The sequence below is a fragment of the Solenopsis invicta genome, chromosome 7 (assembly GCF_016802725.1).
Source record: "Solenopsis invicta isolate M01_SB chromosome 7, UNIL_Sinv_3.0, whole genome shotgun sequence".
Taxonomy (NCBI): domain Eukaryota; kingdom Metazoa; phylum Arthropoda; class Insecta; order Hymenoptera; family Formicidae; genus Solenopsis; species Solenopsis invicta.
The window spans coordinates 12,132,797-12,149,476 of record NC_052670.1 but is presented as its reverse complement, the minus strand read 5'-3'; the positions used below and the strand labels follow the sequence as shown (position 1 = coordinate 12,149,476).

The following is a 16,680-nucleotide window of genomic DNA, read 5'->3' as shown; positions in this document are numbered from 1 at the left end:
CGATCTTTGAATGTTTGAAGCAATCAGTTCGACATGCACAAATCAATATTCAAATTAAAAACATAAAAATCCAGTAAAAAAAGTCTATATATAATCTTAATATATAAATATAAATAAGTATATGTAATTATAAAATATGTAATTATAAAATATAATCATAAAAACGTTATTATATATAAAATATAACCATGTTTTTTGTCTATATGTGTATATATTTAAAAAATAATATTGCATTATTTTTCTTTATAAAAAATTATATAAAATTGCGATTACGTTATACAATATTCTATTTATAATTATATATACAATTTTATACATTATTATATATGATTATATATGGGCAATTTTTTCTGATTTTTTCTCAAACTTTTTATAATAAAAAAAGACACTACAAAAATTATTCTTCTAATTACATACTTTAAATTTATTTTTTTATTTTTTTGTATATATGAACAGAAAACTATAAAATAGAAAGAAGAACATATATTTTATATATAATATACCATTTATATTTGAATGTACATACATATACTTTTTATCGGAAAAACGTCAGAGATACCGACCGGCTCTTTCAAAAGTTCAACCGGACTGCGTACGAGAGGTCGCCAGGAATCGATAAATCAGCTGTTTCAAAGCGCGCGGTATTACACCAAGTCGGTATCGTTCTCGTCTTTGCGATACCGCGAGATGCCGAGAGATGGCAATAGCTTAATGATTACAATTGTCTGCCCGCACGATTGTTTATCTACTCCAAGTTTACTCGCATCGACCTGGCATTATTTCTTGAATAAAACGTGATAATTGGCTAATTAATCGAAATGATTAAGTCCGCGCTAGGGTTGTCGAAATTTTTCGTATTACGAGAAACCGCGTTAGCCGATGGCCGATCGATCTCTGCGTTAGTGCGTTTAAGTGCCATAACCTCAAGAAATATTTGCACTACTCCATTGTGCAGCAAAGAGATTCGCATGCGAAATGAAAAGGTGAAGGTCGGTCACAGTTCAAAATATGGCTTGACTGAGGGAGAAACTATGCCCGAGACGACCAACATTAGTCAGCAGTAAGTAAAACCCTCTCTTTTTAATAATAATAATAATAAGTACCAGTTTCATAACTTGTATTACCGTCTTCAAGCTTGTGTGTAACATACTTTAATTTTGAATAATAATCTTTGATAAATTTTAGTTTTATAAATGTGTTAGGCAAATTTTCTATAATATATTGGCTGTATAAATAATCTATAATATATTGGCTGTATAAACAGAAAAAGGATTTATCATAAAAATATATTGAATTTATTAATTTATTTGTTGACTGTGCTGGAAATAATCTTTTTGTTTATTATGCTTTAGAGAACACCTATTTCCTGATGCAGATACGCCGAATCGACTCTTCAATGGTGTACCATTTAAGGAATTGCATGTTATTAATATAAAATCAACTCCTAACAATACAATTATGAATTTTACGGATTTTAAAGGAGTGCCATTAGCAATACATTCAGCAGGTATAGAGGGTTATAAGAATGCTAAGAAAGGGACAAATCTCGCTGCTCAACAAGCAGCTATAACTTTTGGTAATGTAAGTATACATGGAATATGATCTATGTTGAGATTTTACACATAAAACATGATGCATTGTGTTAAAAGAAAAAAAATATATATATTCATTAAAATGTATATACTTGTCTATCTTTCAGCGTATTCTTGAATATGGCGTGAACACAGTGAGACTACGAGTACAAGGTATTGGAGCTGGTAGAATGGTAAGTTACAAAGTTATTTTTTACTTTTTATGTTTTATGTAATATCTTGTCATGGCTATTGGATAACATGTTCTAATATTATAAATTTTTTATGGCTTACAGTCTTCTATAAAAGGTCTTCAAATGACAGGATTGAACATTGTATCAATTACAGATGATACTAGAGTAAGTTGGAATCCACCTAGGCCACGCAAACAAAGAAGAATATAATTATATTAAATATATTATTATTAATTATTACTAGGTTATGTTAATACATACTGTAAAAATCTTTAATAATGTGTTTTATTTTTTTTCCAAATAACTGTAGTACATGATATAAAGACTAATCAACGAGCGAAGTAAGGTATTATTTCCTTTAATAACTTTCTAACTATACAATATTAAAAATTATGGAACGTTTCGATTTTACTACTCAGTTTTCTACCTGGGATCGCATAATGAAAGCCACTGAGAGAGAGAGGGCCAATGTTCTTGACAGCTCTTCCGAATAATTTTATATATCGCTGAACTCAATGAATTCTCGCAATGCAATGACGAATTAGCGAAACTTCACACATAGTTAAGGCAAATTTTAAATTATTGTTATACACTTTTGCTATAAATCATAAACATGGCACCTTATCTATCATATGAATGTTGTAATGGTACCAATACGGATGGATGTAAACTTATCTTTTTGTATAAATTTATTAAAGGTTATATAAATAATTTTTTTTAATTTTCTTGTAATTAAGAAAATATGTGGTTATAATGACTAAAGAAGGTTTAATAATGTTAAAATGTTTTATAATTTTTAATACTATTATATGGATAGAAAGTTATTAAAATTTTAATAACTTGCTATCTATATAATAGTATTAAAAATTATAAAACGTTTCAACATTATTAAATTTTCTTAAATAACACCTTACTTCTGTCGTTAATTGATCTTTAATGTGTTTACATTAATGTTGAAAATAGGAATCAAACAAAAATTTATTATTGTAGTATATATTGATAAAAAATTATGATTTTAATTATTAAAGATAAAAATATTTTTGAAAATTTTGATATTTTGATTAATTTTACGTTATTGGAATTTGGAGACATTAATTAATTTTTAGGATATTAATTAACAATACAAAAATTATTTTTAGCCAATTTTTTATTTTTCAAATATTTATTTTTAACAAATAATTATTTTATAAACATAATTTTTTAAATAAACGTATAAATTAAGTTTTTTGAGAAATGAATAGTAACTGCATGTTATTACATTGTACATACAAATATAAATGCTAATTATTTAGTTTAGGGAGTTTAACTTCAATTTTTAATTTAGGTTTAATCGACGTGTTTTTGCACGAAACGAAAGAATTTGGCAGAGAAAAATGTCGTTCTGCCCCGCGAAGCGATATATTCATCGTTAAAGTTGACGACTATTAAAGTTAGGAAATCTGTCATATCTCAACTTTTTGTAAAAGAAGCAATATGAAAAATGTAATTTTTTATAGCTTCTTATTACTATTATTATTTTTCTTGTACCAAATTTTATAAAAGAAAAGAAATGTATTTTGTATATAAATTTATATATATATTTATACATAATTATATATTTTTTTTATATTTATGTATATTTTTGCAAAAAAATTTTTTAACTCATCTATAATGTAATGAAATCACAAAAAGTTGATATGAACTTTACATACCATCAATGCAACTTTATAGATGAATAGCTTGTCTATAAATAATAATATAATTTATATTTTGCTCTAAAAAGTGTAAAAAAATTACATAGTCTAAATAGAGGTGGATATAAATAAATCATATGAAATGTGACAATGTGACATAAAGAGTTGCGAGTTCGCTCTCCGTGCCAAAGGTCTAGGTTCAAATCAGTTTTTAATTGATTTAGAAACGATTGTCACTTCTTGAGAGGCAAAGGCAAGCCACCGAGAGACTTTGTCCAGAACAGTTTCTTCTAAGAGGACGGTCAAAACCGACATTAAAAATGTACATGCAATATATCTACGGATATATGTAGAAGAGACAAGCGCTGACGAGCGTATGGAACGAGCCTGGAAAATGTTAGTAGTTTTACTTGCATGAGAAACATTTTAGGGTGTTTTTTTTACCAGTAAAACTACTAGTATTTTCCAGTCTCGTGCATATAATAACAAATTATTTAATCTATTTAAAAACAATATTTTGTTAGCGAAAATATTAAGGCGTCAGCGATTTTTATATTAGAAGTATTAAAGAAATGTTTTTAACAAATTAAATTGCATGAAACGCAATAAAATTATATCAAAAGCAATTTTAGATAGAAAGCATTTTAATAAAATTCTTATTTACTTATTATGTAATACAATTCATGATATATGATACTGAAAAAAAATTCGAAAATCTTTAATTGCTTAAAAAATCTGCTACGATATTTTTATGTTTTATACGAAACAAAAATTCTATTTCAAATTGATAAAAAAGTTCATTGTTAACGAGTAATGTACACTCAAGAAATAAAACAATATAAAAAATTTATTAACCATAACAAAAATTTTTCAAGTTCAATGAATTTCCTTTTAAAATCTAGAATGAATGATGATTATTTAATGTCGTATAATTTAACGATATTGCACAAATTCGCATATAGGATAATTGTACATATACTTTTTAACGAATTTTTATTAATTATCGAGTTAATCTGAAAATCTTTATAATCCTTTTTGTCCATTTCTACAGTATATATACGTTTCATTTTGTCCGCCAGCTACGTTTATTATCGTATTCTGATAGAAAAATTTTATGCTAAAATTGCTTGTGTGATTGTGATATAATTTATAATTATTTATCTACTAACAATTTTTGATAATCGAACAAGTTTTTAAGTATTTTTAGCGTAGCAATAATAGATAATCTTTCATTTTAAATCTTTGCATTAGATTTTTAATATGGAAACAATTATGTTCTGATAAGATTATTATTTTAATGTAATATTTTACCAATAGTATATGCACACAGTTTAATTATCTTAAAACAGAATCGAATGTATTGAATGTGTGTAGTTTGATATGTAGATAGATTATTTAAATACTCTATGTATAAAAAATTATAGATTATTTACATTTTTGATATGTATCTTTGTGTTGCATATATGTATTTTTAAAATTTAATTCTTCTATTTGTGAAAAATATAAAGGAACATTTTTTTAAGATAGATTTAAAGATGTTCTGGCTATACAGTCCGAGCTAAAAGTTAAAACTGCAACAAAATATATTCATTTTTGCTACAAAAGTTATTATAAAATAAAAATATATTTTTTAAAGAAAAACAATGAAAAATTTATGGTTTATAATAATTTTTGCAACAAAAATGGCTATATTTTGTTGCAATTTTAAAGTTGCAACTTTTAAACGAGTTATTAGATCTAAATCATTTTTTGCACAAATGTTTATTATAATTTTATTAGTATGTATAAAAATTTTGATTTAATTTTTAATATTTTTTTTTTTATCAACTTTGCAGAAAAACGCAATTTTTGCAAATTTGATAAGGAAGAAGCATTACGAATAAGATAAAAATTTTTACATATACTAACAAAACTCTAATAAATATTTGTGCAAAAATTGATACAGCTCTACTTATTCGTCTAAAAGTTATTTATAAAATCAAGAATAAAGAAAAATCAAATAACTTTTAAACCAATAAGAGAATTGTATTCACATTTGATACAGATACACAAACGTAACAATAGAACAAACTGTGAAATTTTTACAATCTTAGTAATGTTTCCGAGATATCACCCATACTTCCTTAAGTAAATCTGTTCATTAACAGCATTTTTTATATTACACATTAATTGTTAAATGCAAGGAACTATATTTCACAATTTTATACATAATAAAGTAGTTGCACCATAGATTTTTAAAAAGTAAATAGATAATATAAAGATTTATTCTTATTATAGTACAATATAAGTACATAATACATTTTTGGCATTTCAGTAAAACTGTTAATACCTACAGAGAAAAGATTCTTCGAGTCAAAGAAAATTTGTTTGTATGAAACAAATTTGTGCATTGCCATACGGTCAAACAAAAGTTTCTTCAATGTGAAGAAATTTCTTGGTTATTTCTTTTTATTAGAATCAAAGAAATAATTTGGCTGGGTAACAAAAATCCTTTTTTTAAATGAAAGAAATATATTTTTAAATCTAACAAAAAAATTTTCTTACATAAAAAAATTTTTTTTTTATTTCTATTAAAAAATTTCCTGAAAACCAATAAATATTTTGTTTATATTTAATTAAATAATTTTTAACATTAAAGAAATGTTCTAATTATGTTTACCAAAAAATTTTTGTACATTAACGAAATATTTTTTTTTCAGAAATTTCCGTATTTTCAATAAAAAAATATATTTGCATTATAAAAACGTTAGTTTAAAATAAATATATTTTTCTTTATTTTTATAACAGGATTTATTTAAATAAAAATATTTGTTTATTTAAATAGACGAATCAATTTATTTGAATTATAATTCATTTCTCTAATGCCTGTTTCTACTAATGTACATTAATTTTAATCTCGATTTAACTTACCTTCTATTTTTTTCTAATTCTTAGAACAGGCATAAATTGAACTATTTATCTATTGTTTACAGCCATATTATTCTTGAGGAATGAAATTAATATTTTTATCGTCTTTTTCCCAAAATGATATAAAATTTCACAAACACTATTAGAAATAAAAAACTAAAATATTAATTTATTTTCTTTTAATAACTAATGATGGCAAACAAGTAATAATTTAAGTAATAATTTAAGTAATAAATTAATAAACATTTAATATAGAAACAAATCATTATATATATGCAAATGTTTTTTTTTGTTTTTTTTAAGTACACAAGAAATTAATTTATTCACATTGTTTTAAATTACCCCCATATCATAGTCTACAAATAGTATATTGAATAACACAAAAAAAGTGCATTTCTTTTTTTTCATTATGTTTATTTCATCATAAAATACTACAAGTGAAAATTAATATCTTAGTTACAATAAAGGAAAAGATACAAGATAAATATTCAATTACATGTGTGTTTATTATGTTGTAAACAAAATTTTTTTTTTTTTTTTGTCAAATTGGAGAACAACAAAATAATGTATTTCAAGCTTTTCTTAAAGCAACAAATTCGTAAAAGTTATATAAAATATAACATTGTAAAAAAAATCTTTACATTAAACTGTACTGTAATACTTTTGCTATGTAAGTTTTAAGCTTACAAATAATCTTTTTCCTATAAATGAATTTTATTATATATAGTATCACAAATTTTCTGTTTGCACCTTCCTTTTGTACATCTGAATACTTTAAATACTAAGAAATATATAATCACGTTTAATAATTCGTTTTATGCAATTTGTGTGTAAAATAAAATTTATATCAAATAAACTTTCCTTTCCTTAAAATAACGAATAGTTAATAATAATTTACACTATGTAAAAAATGGAAGGAACATTTTTTGTACAAAGTTTTTTTTATAATCTAATGTAACGCATCAAATGTAACATTACAAGATTCTTTTAAATGCTATTATTAAAGAGTCATTGTATCTTTTTTCCGTATCTCATTGTAAGTGCTTCGTTTAAAATTAAGATTCATTATATACTATGAAATATTTTCCATTTCCTGAACTTTGAATACAGGTTGGAAATTTGTTGAACAGTTTGTTGTAATTGACTGAAGATAAGTTATTGGTTAATTGAACTTGAAATGCACAGACATGAGATGACCAACCACAAGTAATTATGCTTTTTATTAAAAAATAACACTTTTTTTCAGCATTAACTAAAATATTAACGATTTCAGCAAAAAGTAATAGATGGTTTTCATATCCTATGGTAATTACCATAGATGGTTTATAAGTAATATTTTCAATAATAATCCATGGCACAGTATAGACTATGGAATTTATGTAGAAACTATCGGGCAACATATGATTCATATTACGTAATGTTTCATCTGTAACTATTTCACCATGACCACATTCTATCCTATCAATAAGAGAATCTTTGCACATAAAACTGTAACATTGCTGTAATTGATTCTTTATGGCAAGTGTATACGGTAAGTTTACCCGTGAATTTGATACGTGAGCCGTTACTTTTGATGGTTTATGTTTAGCCTCTGCTCTCATGCACCAGACATTCCTAAGTGGACCAATAAGTTTAATTATTCTCGGATAATGCAGAAGAAAATGGTGTTTTGGCTTTAATTTTTCACCAAACAATTGTACATAAAGTTCATGGTGTTCAGTAATCAATGTTTTTAATAGAGTAATGCAATCTTTTGAAAATATCTCAAATTGATAATGTCACTAATATTTCTAAGGTATAAATACAAATCCCAATATTTATCGTTTACTGGAATACAATCACCAATTATAATTCCGAGATATTTAACAAAAGTTAAAGTTTCAGAAGCCGAAAAACCTAATTTGTTTTACATTAGTTTCTCTTTTTTTTAACACGGTACAGCATTTTCTTTGTCTACGGGACCATAATTAAATGCCATGATTCTATCATTAATATCTTGTAACGTAAAACGTTTTATTTGTATATAATGTAATAATAATGTGCTTAAATCGTACACACAAACACCCTCCCAAAAATCATGCATTGAATCGAAAAACACGTTTTCCATTATATGAAAAGAGGGTAAATCATTCCATATGCAATATTCAGTTAAACCTGTTTCGGAAACGTCAGATTTAAGATCTTCATAATCTCGGCTTTGACGCAGTAAATTGGGATCTTCCACAATTTGTCTTTGATATTGTTTTTTCTCAATCTTACACAAACGACAAATCCGATTAGCTGAGAAACTTTCAACAAACCCACAAATTTGATGTATTCCTAAATTATCACCTGTAACAAGAATACAAGGAAAGTAAACTCTAACGTTATTAATTAGCAATCCATTTATTTCTAAATCATGTAATTCTTCTAAGAGAGGCTTGAAAGTTGCTTTATTTCCAAAAGTTTTCTGTCCGTATCACGAAATAATAAAGTTAAAAAATATGCTTTAACATAGATTGAAATTGTGGAGGTAAAGTGGATAACATAAAATACGTTGCTCCTATCTTATCAACCCCAGTATGAGAACCTATAACATTATTTGTTTCGTATTCGTCAAAATAAACGATGAGTGGAATTACAATTTTATCACCAAAATTTTTTCTTATTTGAGACATAATTTTCCATGTACAATATTGCACATGAATTGTGGATCTATTTTGTTGTATAAATATTCCATGTTATCTAAAATAATTTGTAAAAAATTAGGTAAACTAAGAAAAATGCTGAGAACCTCTTTTACTGAAATAAATTGCCCTTTGATATTTACAGTTTTCTCCATCTTTACACTATTAATTAATTTATAGGTTTTAGCTTCACCAATTATATATGATTTAGGTTCAATGAAATATCCTGTCCGCTTAAAATATTGTATTCTCTTATATTCTGTATTGAAATCTTGTAGAGGGTTGCTTGCACTACTGAATATAATTTCCAAATTATTCTTATCCATTTCTGTAAAATTTTCTTTTTTAAGAATATCGAAAATTTTATCTTTTAAAATATCGAACATACCACATTTAAAAAATTCTTCAGTAAAACTAATACAATTTTGTACGACATTTCGAGGAACTGCTGTTTGATTATGTAATTTAGCCACAAAAAACCCTGCTGAATTCTTTATTAGAGTTTTTAAATCTCTGGACATATTACTCTTAAAATTTTTAAAAGATTTATTTTTATCTGGGGAAGTTAAGATAGGTTCTGTTGACAGTATTGAAAAAGAAAGAGATTGTGATTTAGTATCTGAAGAATTATCTGGTTCGTGTATATCTTTTTCTTTTCATGGTTGTTCTTTCTATCAAGATGTTTTTTAAACATCCCATGCGTCTTGAAATTCACTAATGCAATTTTGTTGTTTACATACATATTTATTGCGAGAAATGATAAAATGATGAATTTAAAAATGACGCAATAAAAGAGATGAAGTAAGTGCTGAAAAACGACAAATATAGTAAATGAACATTTTGATATTATAATTTAGAGAGATAATTGCTAATGTTCGTTTAGATTTTTAACAAATAATTATATAAAGTGACTGATTCTGCTGTGGGATAATGGTGCGCTAATGTCTGTGCATTCAAGTTCGTTTAACTGTAACAAGTCCTAAATTATGTTGTTACATGGAAAGATTATTAATATTACATGGGAAGATTATTAATATTTTGTACAGAAGCAACGAGAGTTGTGACACAAGACAGTTTTTTATCCCAGGGAGTGTCTAAAAAATACACACTTTTTTGTAGAAACAGCCAAATTGGCTCACTTGGTTTTGGGTATTCCGCGTGCAAAACATGAAAGTTTTTGAAGCATAAGTCCACAGCAGCGAGAATACTTTCGAAACGATATCTTGTGTCATCTATGTTCACGTAGAATCCAATAATTTCTGACAATGCTGGTACAACAATGACGAAAGGTTGAAGTTGAGCATCAAAATTGGCACCAAATTGGCACCGAAGTTGAGCACCAAATTATCTCGCATTCCGGCCACTGTTTTATCGATGTCACCTGGAGTCTGAAATTTAAATATTGCTAAATTTCCATTTTGTAAAAAGTGAATAATTTTTGAAGATAATTATCTTATTAAAAATAAAAGGATATATTAACTTTACAATTTTTAAAAGAAAGTATAATGATACAATAATGAAGTATTTGAAAGTAAAATGTGCTACTGCAAATTTAATCAACATTTATAAAAATATAGTAATTAAATAGCAACAAGTTCGGCATTATTTTAGAATATACATATATATTTCTAAATTATTTATGTACCTTAACGTGCAAAATAAAAGAAGCCTGTGCTTCTTCGATACTTGGTTTCCATATAGTTTTTGACTTTCTGATTTTACATACTGGTGGACACAGAGAAATAACAATTTCATGTCTCTTTCAGCTGTAAAACGTAATTATGTATTTATTATAAAAAGTATTTATTTCACATCAAAATATATTTATTTAATTAAAATAGTAATATAATTTACCCTCAGAAACATTAGGAAAAGAAAGAGTCTCGAGTAACTCCTTCGCAGCATGATCTTTTATTTCAATTTTCATTAAATTGTGAAGTTTTTTAGACAATTCTGGCCACCTAGTATATAACGCTCTTTCCCTTCCTTTTTTGAACGTAAAATCGCTTTCAATCTATAAAAAAACCCTTGTATTACTTAATTATAAAAAAGTTTATTTTTAATATTTAATGCAGCATAAAATAAGCGCATTTATTCTTACCAACTCATATCCACAGGGTTGTTTTAAAACTGTATATTTGTCAAATATCTTCTTAGCACCTTCCAAGTTGTGTTTAAATTCTAGCAATCTGTCTTCAACACTCAATTGCCAGTGATTGAGAACGCTTCTCCACGGAGCATTATTATTTTGCAACCAAAGGATATGTTCATTGGGAAGTTTGTCAGCAGCTGATAAATTTTTAACAAATTTAACATTTTTAATAAAATAAATTTAATATCACATATTAAAGAAATTTATAAAAACAAAATTTAAGAAATTGAAAAAATAGAGACATGCAACGTAAAAAGTATTTTTTCAATTTGTATTGAATTTTAATTTTAGGTGAATAAAATCTTTCTTACGGGCACAATTTTCCTCTTCATCACTTTCAACTGTGGAATTTTTCGAATCAATTAAGCTTAATTCCTTTTGAGTAGTACGCCAGTTTCTATATTTGTCAACAAATTTTCCACGTGCAATAGTTTGATTTTTACTTTCTGTTTTTGGAGGAATGAAATATATCTCTGGAACTTCTTTTGTGAAAATGTCATACAATTTATTACTTAAAATTTGAAAGTGGTAATTTTTTAATTCTGGCCTAAATAAAAATGATTTACATATTAACATAAAATTTCAAAAAATATAAAAATTATTTTACGATATACATATGTAAATGCTGAATTAATTCTGAACAAATTTTATTATGTTTAATAAATATTATATAAATCAAGAAACAAATAGTTTTTGACAAAAAAACTGTTAAATCTACTTTATACTATCGAACATATAAGTTAATCTTTTAAAAGTTAAATCAATAATTGTTGAAAAATTAATAAATTAAAATTAGCAAACAAATCTCAAATATTAAAAAGTAAATTTGAGTCATAAGCATTTATAGATCCTTACACCTGCAAATTACCGTCAATCGATAGTGGAATTTCCAATAACGATTTTATAATTAAATCGACTAAAACTTTGCGAATATTTTGTGGCAAATAATTATCTCGATATTTTATCAAAATCTTCTGGCCAGTAAATGTTTGGTTTAAAAGATGAATCAAATCCTGTAAAAATGTATGATTATTTTTTGTTACAATAAGAAATTCACACAATAAAAGAAAAACTTACGAGTGAGTGGAAATTGGAAAAATCATTTTCTTTCAATGTTTCAGACTCAGCTTTATCAATGGGTAACAAATCACATTCAACGTTTGTCAATCGTGGTTTTTTAGAATTTTTGTTTGCCTCTTGCAATATGCTACTCCTTTTCGTATTTACTACCTCGGGCTTATTAACATAATTTTTATGAAATTAAAATTACAGTTTTATTTATCAAGGAATAATAAAAATATTTATAGACAACGTAAGAAGAAAAATTATTTTTTTCCTAGTCAGTAATGTTTTAATTTTAAAAAATGATAGTATTTGTAGTTGTATTTAAGATTTTAAAAATACATAATTTCTATGCTAAATCAAAAATTGTATGGATATTAACCGTTGATACCTGTATTTCATTTTGGATTTTGATTGGGATTTTATCTAAACACAAGCCTTGATAAAAAGTTAACTTATTTAAAAATTCTTCACGTCTCTTTTGTGACGGAAATAGCTTTATTATTAATGGATCTAGAGGATTTAAAGATACTTGTAAAAGAGCACTGTGATCGATAGAATGACCTACGAGAAAAAAGTTTTTCTTTTTAATATTTCTTTTTAAATAAAATTTGGTTGTTTAAAATTTAAGATAATTTAAGATATTAAAATAATTTGAGAAAAGTTAACAAGAATAACAAATAAGGGTGTTACGAAAAAGTCTGTTTTTGCTCTCCTCGAAGACAATAAAAGACATTTTATTCCTTATAGTTTTTGAAGCGAGAAATCCAATAGTATTAATTACAATTACGTATGACGGGACCACAAAAATTTACTTTAAATCGGGAAAATGCGTGGCTTTGCAATTATTCGCGAGACAGGGTACATTGATAGACGCACAAATAACGCAACAATGCTCTTATTCAAACATGTTCGAGACGACTTCCCCCACTCAGCGGACTGCTGTATGAGCATACAAAAACATTCCTTTGATGCCTGCCTGATATTTTTACTCTTATAAATATAGCATTTTTATAAAATATTCTATATTTTTAATATTAAAATATAATGTATTACATTGTATATTATCGATACATGTAATTTAGCAACCTCCCCATCGAATATGATGCGTTTCCTCAATTTTAACTCAATTATTTTGTATTCTCATCATGTGATGTGATTTTAGTACAATTGTATTTCTCACTTCAAAAATTGTAATAAATAATGTTTCTTTTTTACTGTCCCTGAGGAAGACAAAAAACAAGCCTTTTCGTAACACCTTTCTTTAATACTGTTGTACACTTACGTGTCATTGATGCCTTTCATTGAAGTTAACTACTTTCAATATTCTCTACAGAATACGTTACATTCATTCTAGAAAACAGCAATAAGGAGAAGGCATCAATAATATTGTAGGGTATTTTTTGGTTGATATCTGGATGATGTGATGAGATGGGAAAATGGATGCAGATCGGGTAAGCAATGATCGGTTTGAAAGTCAACGCTAATTCGAACAGTCACTTTATTTCAAGGAAGTCACACGTATCAAAGCGGTACAAAGAGAATGTGTTTTCAAGTCGACAACTAAACAACGAGTGCCCGCGCAAATATCCAATCGTTTGTGCTCGAAATTCCGATCCGCGTCACCTGCGCGACAGGACTGCGCGCTGACAATTAGGCGGCGATTTCGGAGTATATCGGGTGCGGTATAGTATCGACGACGGTAACGACCGTTTGAATATTTGAAATGATAATATCTTACAATATCTAGTGTACTATATACAATACATAGATGTAAAATTATTAGGTTAATTCGTGTGTGTTCGGTGTACACGCACCGGCATAAATGGTGTCTCTCCGCGCTGACACTCGGCTGCCATACACACGCGAGCTACGCGAGGCGCGTACGTATACATATTACGAAATTAATACAATAAAAATCAGGTATTGTATCTGCCATCCCCCACTATGCAAGTAGATCACACACTTTTTTATCATACATTGCGAATTTAAAATTACATTGACTGATATTGTACGTTTTCTTTGATTGTGTCCCACATAGAACTAAAACCTCCAATGGACGTCTAATGGACGTTTGCCGTGGAAGTTCGGATCTTCCAGTGGACGTCCAATGGACATCCAATGGACGGCCACTAGGCATCCACAGTTCCGCATTGCGCACGTCCATTGGACGTCCATTAGACGTTAACAACGGATGTCCATTAGACGTTACGTGGATCATTAATAAAGGGTTCATAGAGTCTTAGTAGATGACAAACCGACGTCACGTGGATTATTAGTAGAGGCTTTATGGAGTCTCAGCAGACGTTACTTAGATTATTAATGGACGTGTACCGTGGAGGTTCGGACCTTCAGTGGATATCTAATGGACGGTAAAAAAAATTTTTTTTTAAACAAATTTTATTATTCTTATAGCTTAATCTGTATTCACTGTTTCACATATAACATTTTAATTTACTAATTACAATTACGTATTATTTTATAAATTTTTGAAACGCATCGGCGCCGACGGGATTCGAACCTAAGATCTTCGGAACGATAACCTAGTATCTTAACACTGAGCTAAACGTACACTTGTGAGATTGTTAATAAAAAGTTATATTTGAAGTAAAGCTGATTTGAACAAGAAAAAACTGGCGTCTTGGGTATCGCGCGAACACTCTTATTAACCTTTTGTTTATTTAGCCTTAGATATTTTTAATATAAATTATATAAATAATTAAAACTTGTTTCTGCCCATGGCCAAATCAGTCAAAAAACAACAATTAGAAGTTGTATCAAAGCATGAAAAAACATTAATGACGTAAAAAGCCCGTTGCCAAAGTTAATTTTGCAATTAGTTGTTATAAACAAATTGTCAAAACTGACTGTAGAGGAGAACTGATTACGCCAATCGATTCACCAAAAAAAATTACTAAAAAAACATATATGACGCTTTTTTAATTGTCATAGTTGTTATAATTGTTATAAACAAATTAGTTGCATAATTGTTTTGATAAAGAGATAATGATCAAATTCCGTAAAGAGAGCGCATGATATACGTAATATAACATTTTATCCTTGTTTAACTTCTAGTGATCAACAAGAATAACGTCATGCGCATTATACGCTTTACGGAATCTATCTGACTTCTATGATAAAAGTAAAATTTCATGAAGCTATAGAAATTTTATGGACTTCTAATGGACGTCCATCTGACTTCCATGATGGAAGTAAAATCCTATGAAGCTATAGAGGTTTAATGGACTTCTAATGGACGTCCATCTGACTTCTATGATGGAAATAAAATCCCATAGAGCTATGGAGGTTGGATGGAAGTCTAATGGAGATCTATCTGACTTCCATGATAGAAGTAAAATTCCATGGAGCTATGGAGGTTGGATGGATGTCTAAAGGAGATCTATCTGACTTCCATGATGGAAGTAAAATCCCATGGAGCTATGGAGGTTGAATGGATGTCTAATGGAGATTTATCTGACTTCCATGATGGAAGTAAAATCCCATGGAGCTATGGAGGTTGAATGGATGTCTAATGGAGATCTATCTGACTTCCATGATAGAAGTAAAATTCCATGGAGCTATGGAGGTTGGATGGATGTCTAATGGAGATCTATCTGACTTCCATGATGGAAGTAAAATCCCATGGAGCTATGGAGGTTTTAAAAACTTCTAATGGACGTCTATCTAACTTCCATGATGGAAGTAAAATCTCATGGAGCTATGAAGGTTTCATGGACTTCTAATGGATGTCCATCTGACTGCTATGATGGAAATAAAATCCCATGGAGCTATGGAGGTTGGATGGATGTCTAATGGAGATCTATTTGACTTCCATGATGGAAGTAAAATTCCATGGAGCTATGGAGGTTTCATGGATTTCTAATGGACGTCCATCTAACTTCCATGATGGAAGTAAAATCCCATGGAGCTATGGAGGTTTCATGGACTTCTAATAGACGTCCATCTGACTTCCACCATGGAGATAGACGTCCCATGGAGGTATGGAAGGGCGATGGACATCCACTGGAGGTCAATTTTTATGTGGGGTCGTTGCAGCTTCGAAAATACTAAAATCTATAGTCACACAGAGAGTTCTGCAAAATTTAATGATTTCCACATATGTAGAGATCACTTATAGAAGTGTAGGCGAATATTTTGCACAAAGTTGCTGCATAGGAATAAAACACGTGCTTGCACACCGCGAACAGGATTTTTCATGTTCAGCCAAAAGCGTGGCCGCATAAAATACGTATACTTCTACGCAGTCGCGTGCAGCGCCTTCTGTCTTTTGCGTATGTGATAAGAAATCTTTTATTTGATTTAAAGAAATAAGTTTCTTGATTCAAAATAACCAAAACAAGTAAATTATTTCTTATAATTCCATCAGTATTTCTTTGAATTATAAAGTTATTTATTTCAATTAAACAAATTATTTGAACAAATAATTTATTTATT

At 27.9% G+C, this 16,680-nt stretch overlaps 2 protein-coding genes across 2 annotated transcripts in view; one reads left to right on the top strand and one right to left on the bottom strand.

The window, feature by feature from the left end:
• Positions 1-703: 703 nt before the first annotated feature.
• On the top strand, positions 704-2,099 carry LOC105207490 (30S ribosomal protein S11). Its single transcript, XM_039452038.1, has 4 exons — positions 704-1,060; positions 1,353-1,581; positions 1,700-1,765; positions 1,868-2,099. The coding sequence occupies exons 1-4, from the start codon at positions 819-821 to the stop codon at positions 1,973-1,975; spliced, it is 645 nt and encodes a 214-aa protein (XP_039307972.1). The 5' UTR covers positions 704-818; the 3' UTR covers positions 1,976-2,099.
• A 4,550-nt stretch (positions 2,100-6,649) lies between these two features.
• Positions 6,650-16,680, bottom strand: part of LOC105207491 — a 73,822-nt gene continuing 63,791 nt past the window's right edge. The window contains exons 6-13 of the mRNA XM_039451720.1: positions 12,617-12,789; positions 12,241-12,399; positions 12,019-12,176; positions 11,475-11,710; positions 11,113-11,300; positions 10,866-11,025; positions 10,657-10,777; positions 6,650-10,399 (exon numbers count right to left, since the gene is read on the bottom strand). Of these exons, the coding sequence (XP_039307654.1) occupies positions 10,315-10,399; positions 10,657-10,777; positions 10,866-11,025; positions 11,113-11,300; positions 11,475-11,710; positions 12,019-12,176; positions 12,241-12,399; positions 12,617-12,789 (1,280 nt within the window). The 3' untranslated portion in view covers positions 6,650-10,314. The remainder of the gene's footprint in view (positions 10,400-10,656; positions 10,778-10,865; positions 11,026-11,112; positions 11,301-11,474; positions 11,711-12,018; positions 12,177-12,240; positions 12,400-12,616; positions 12,790-16,680) is intronic.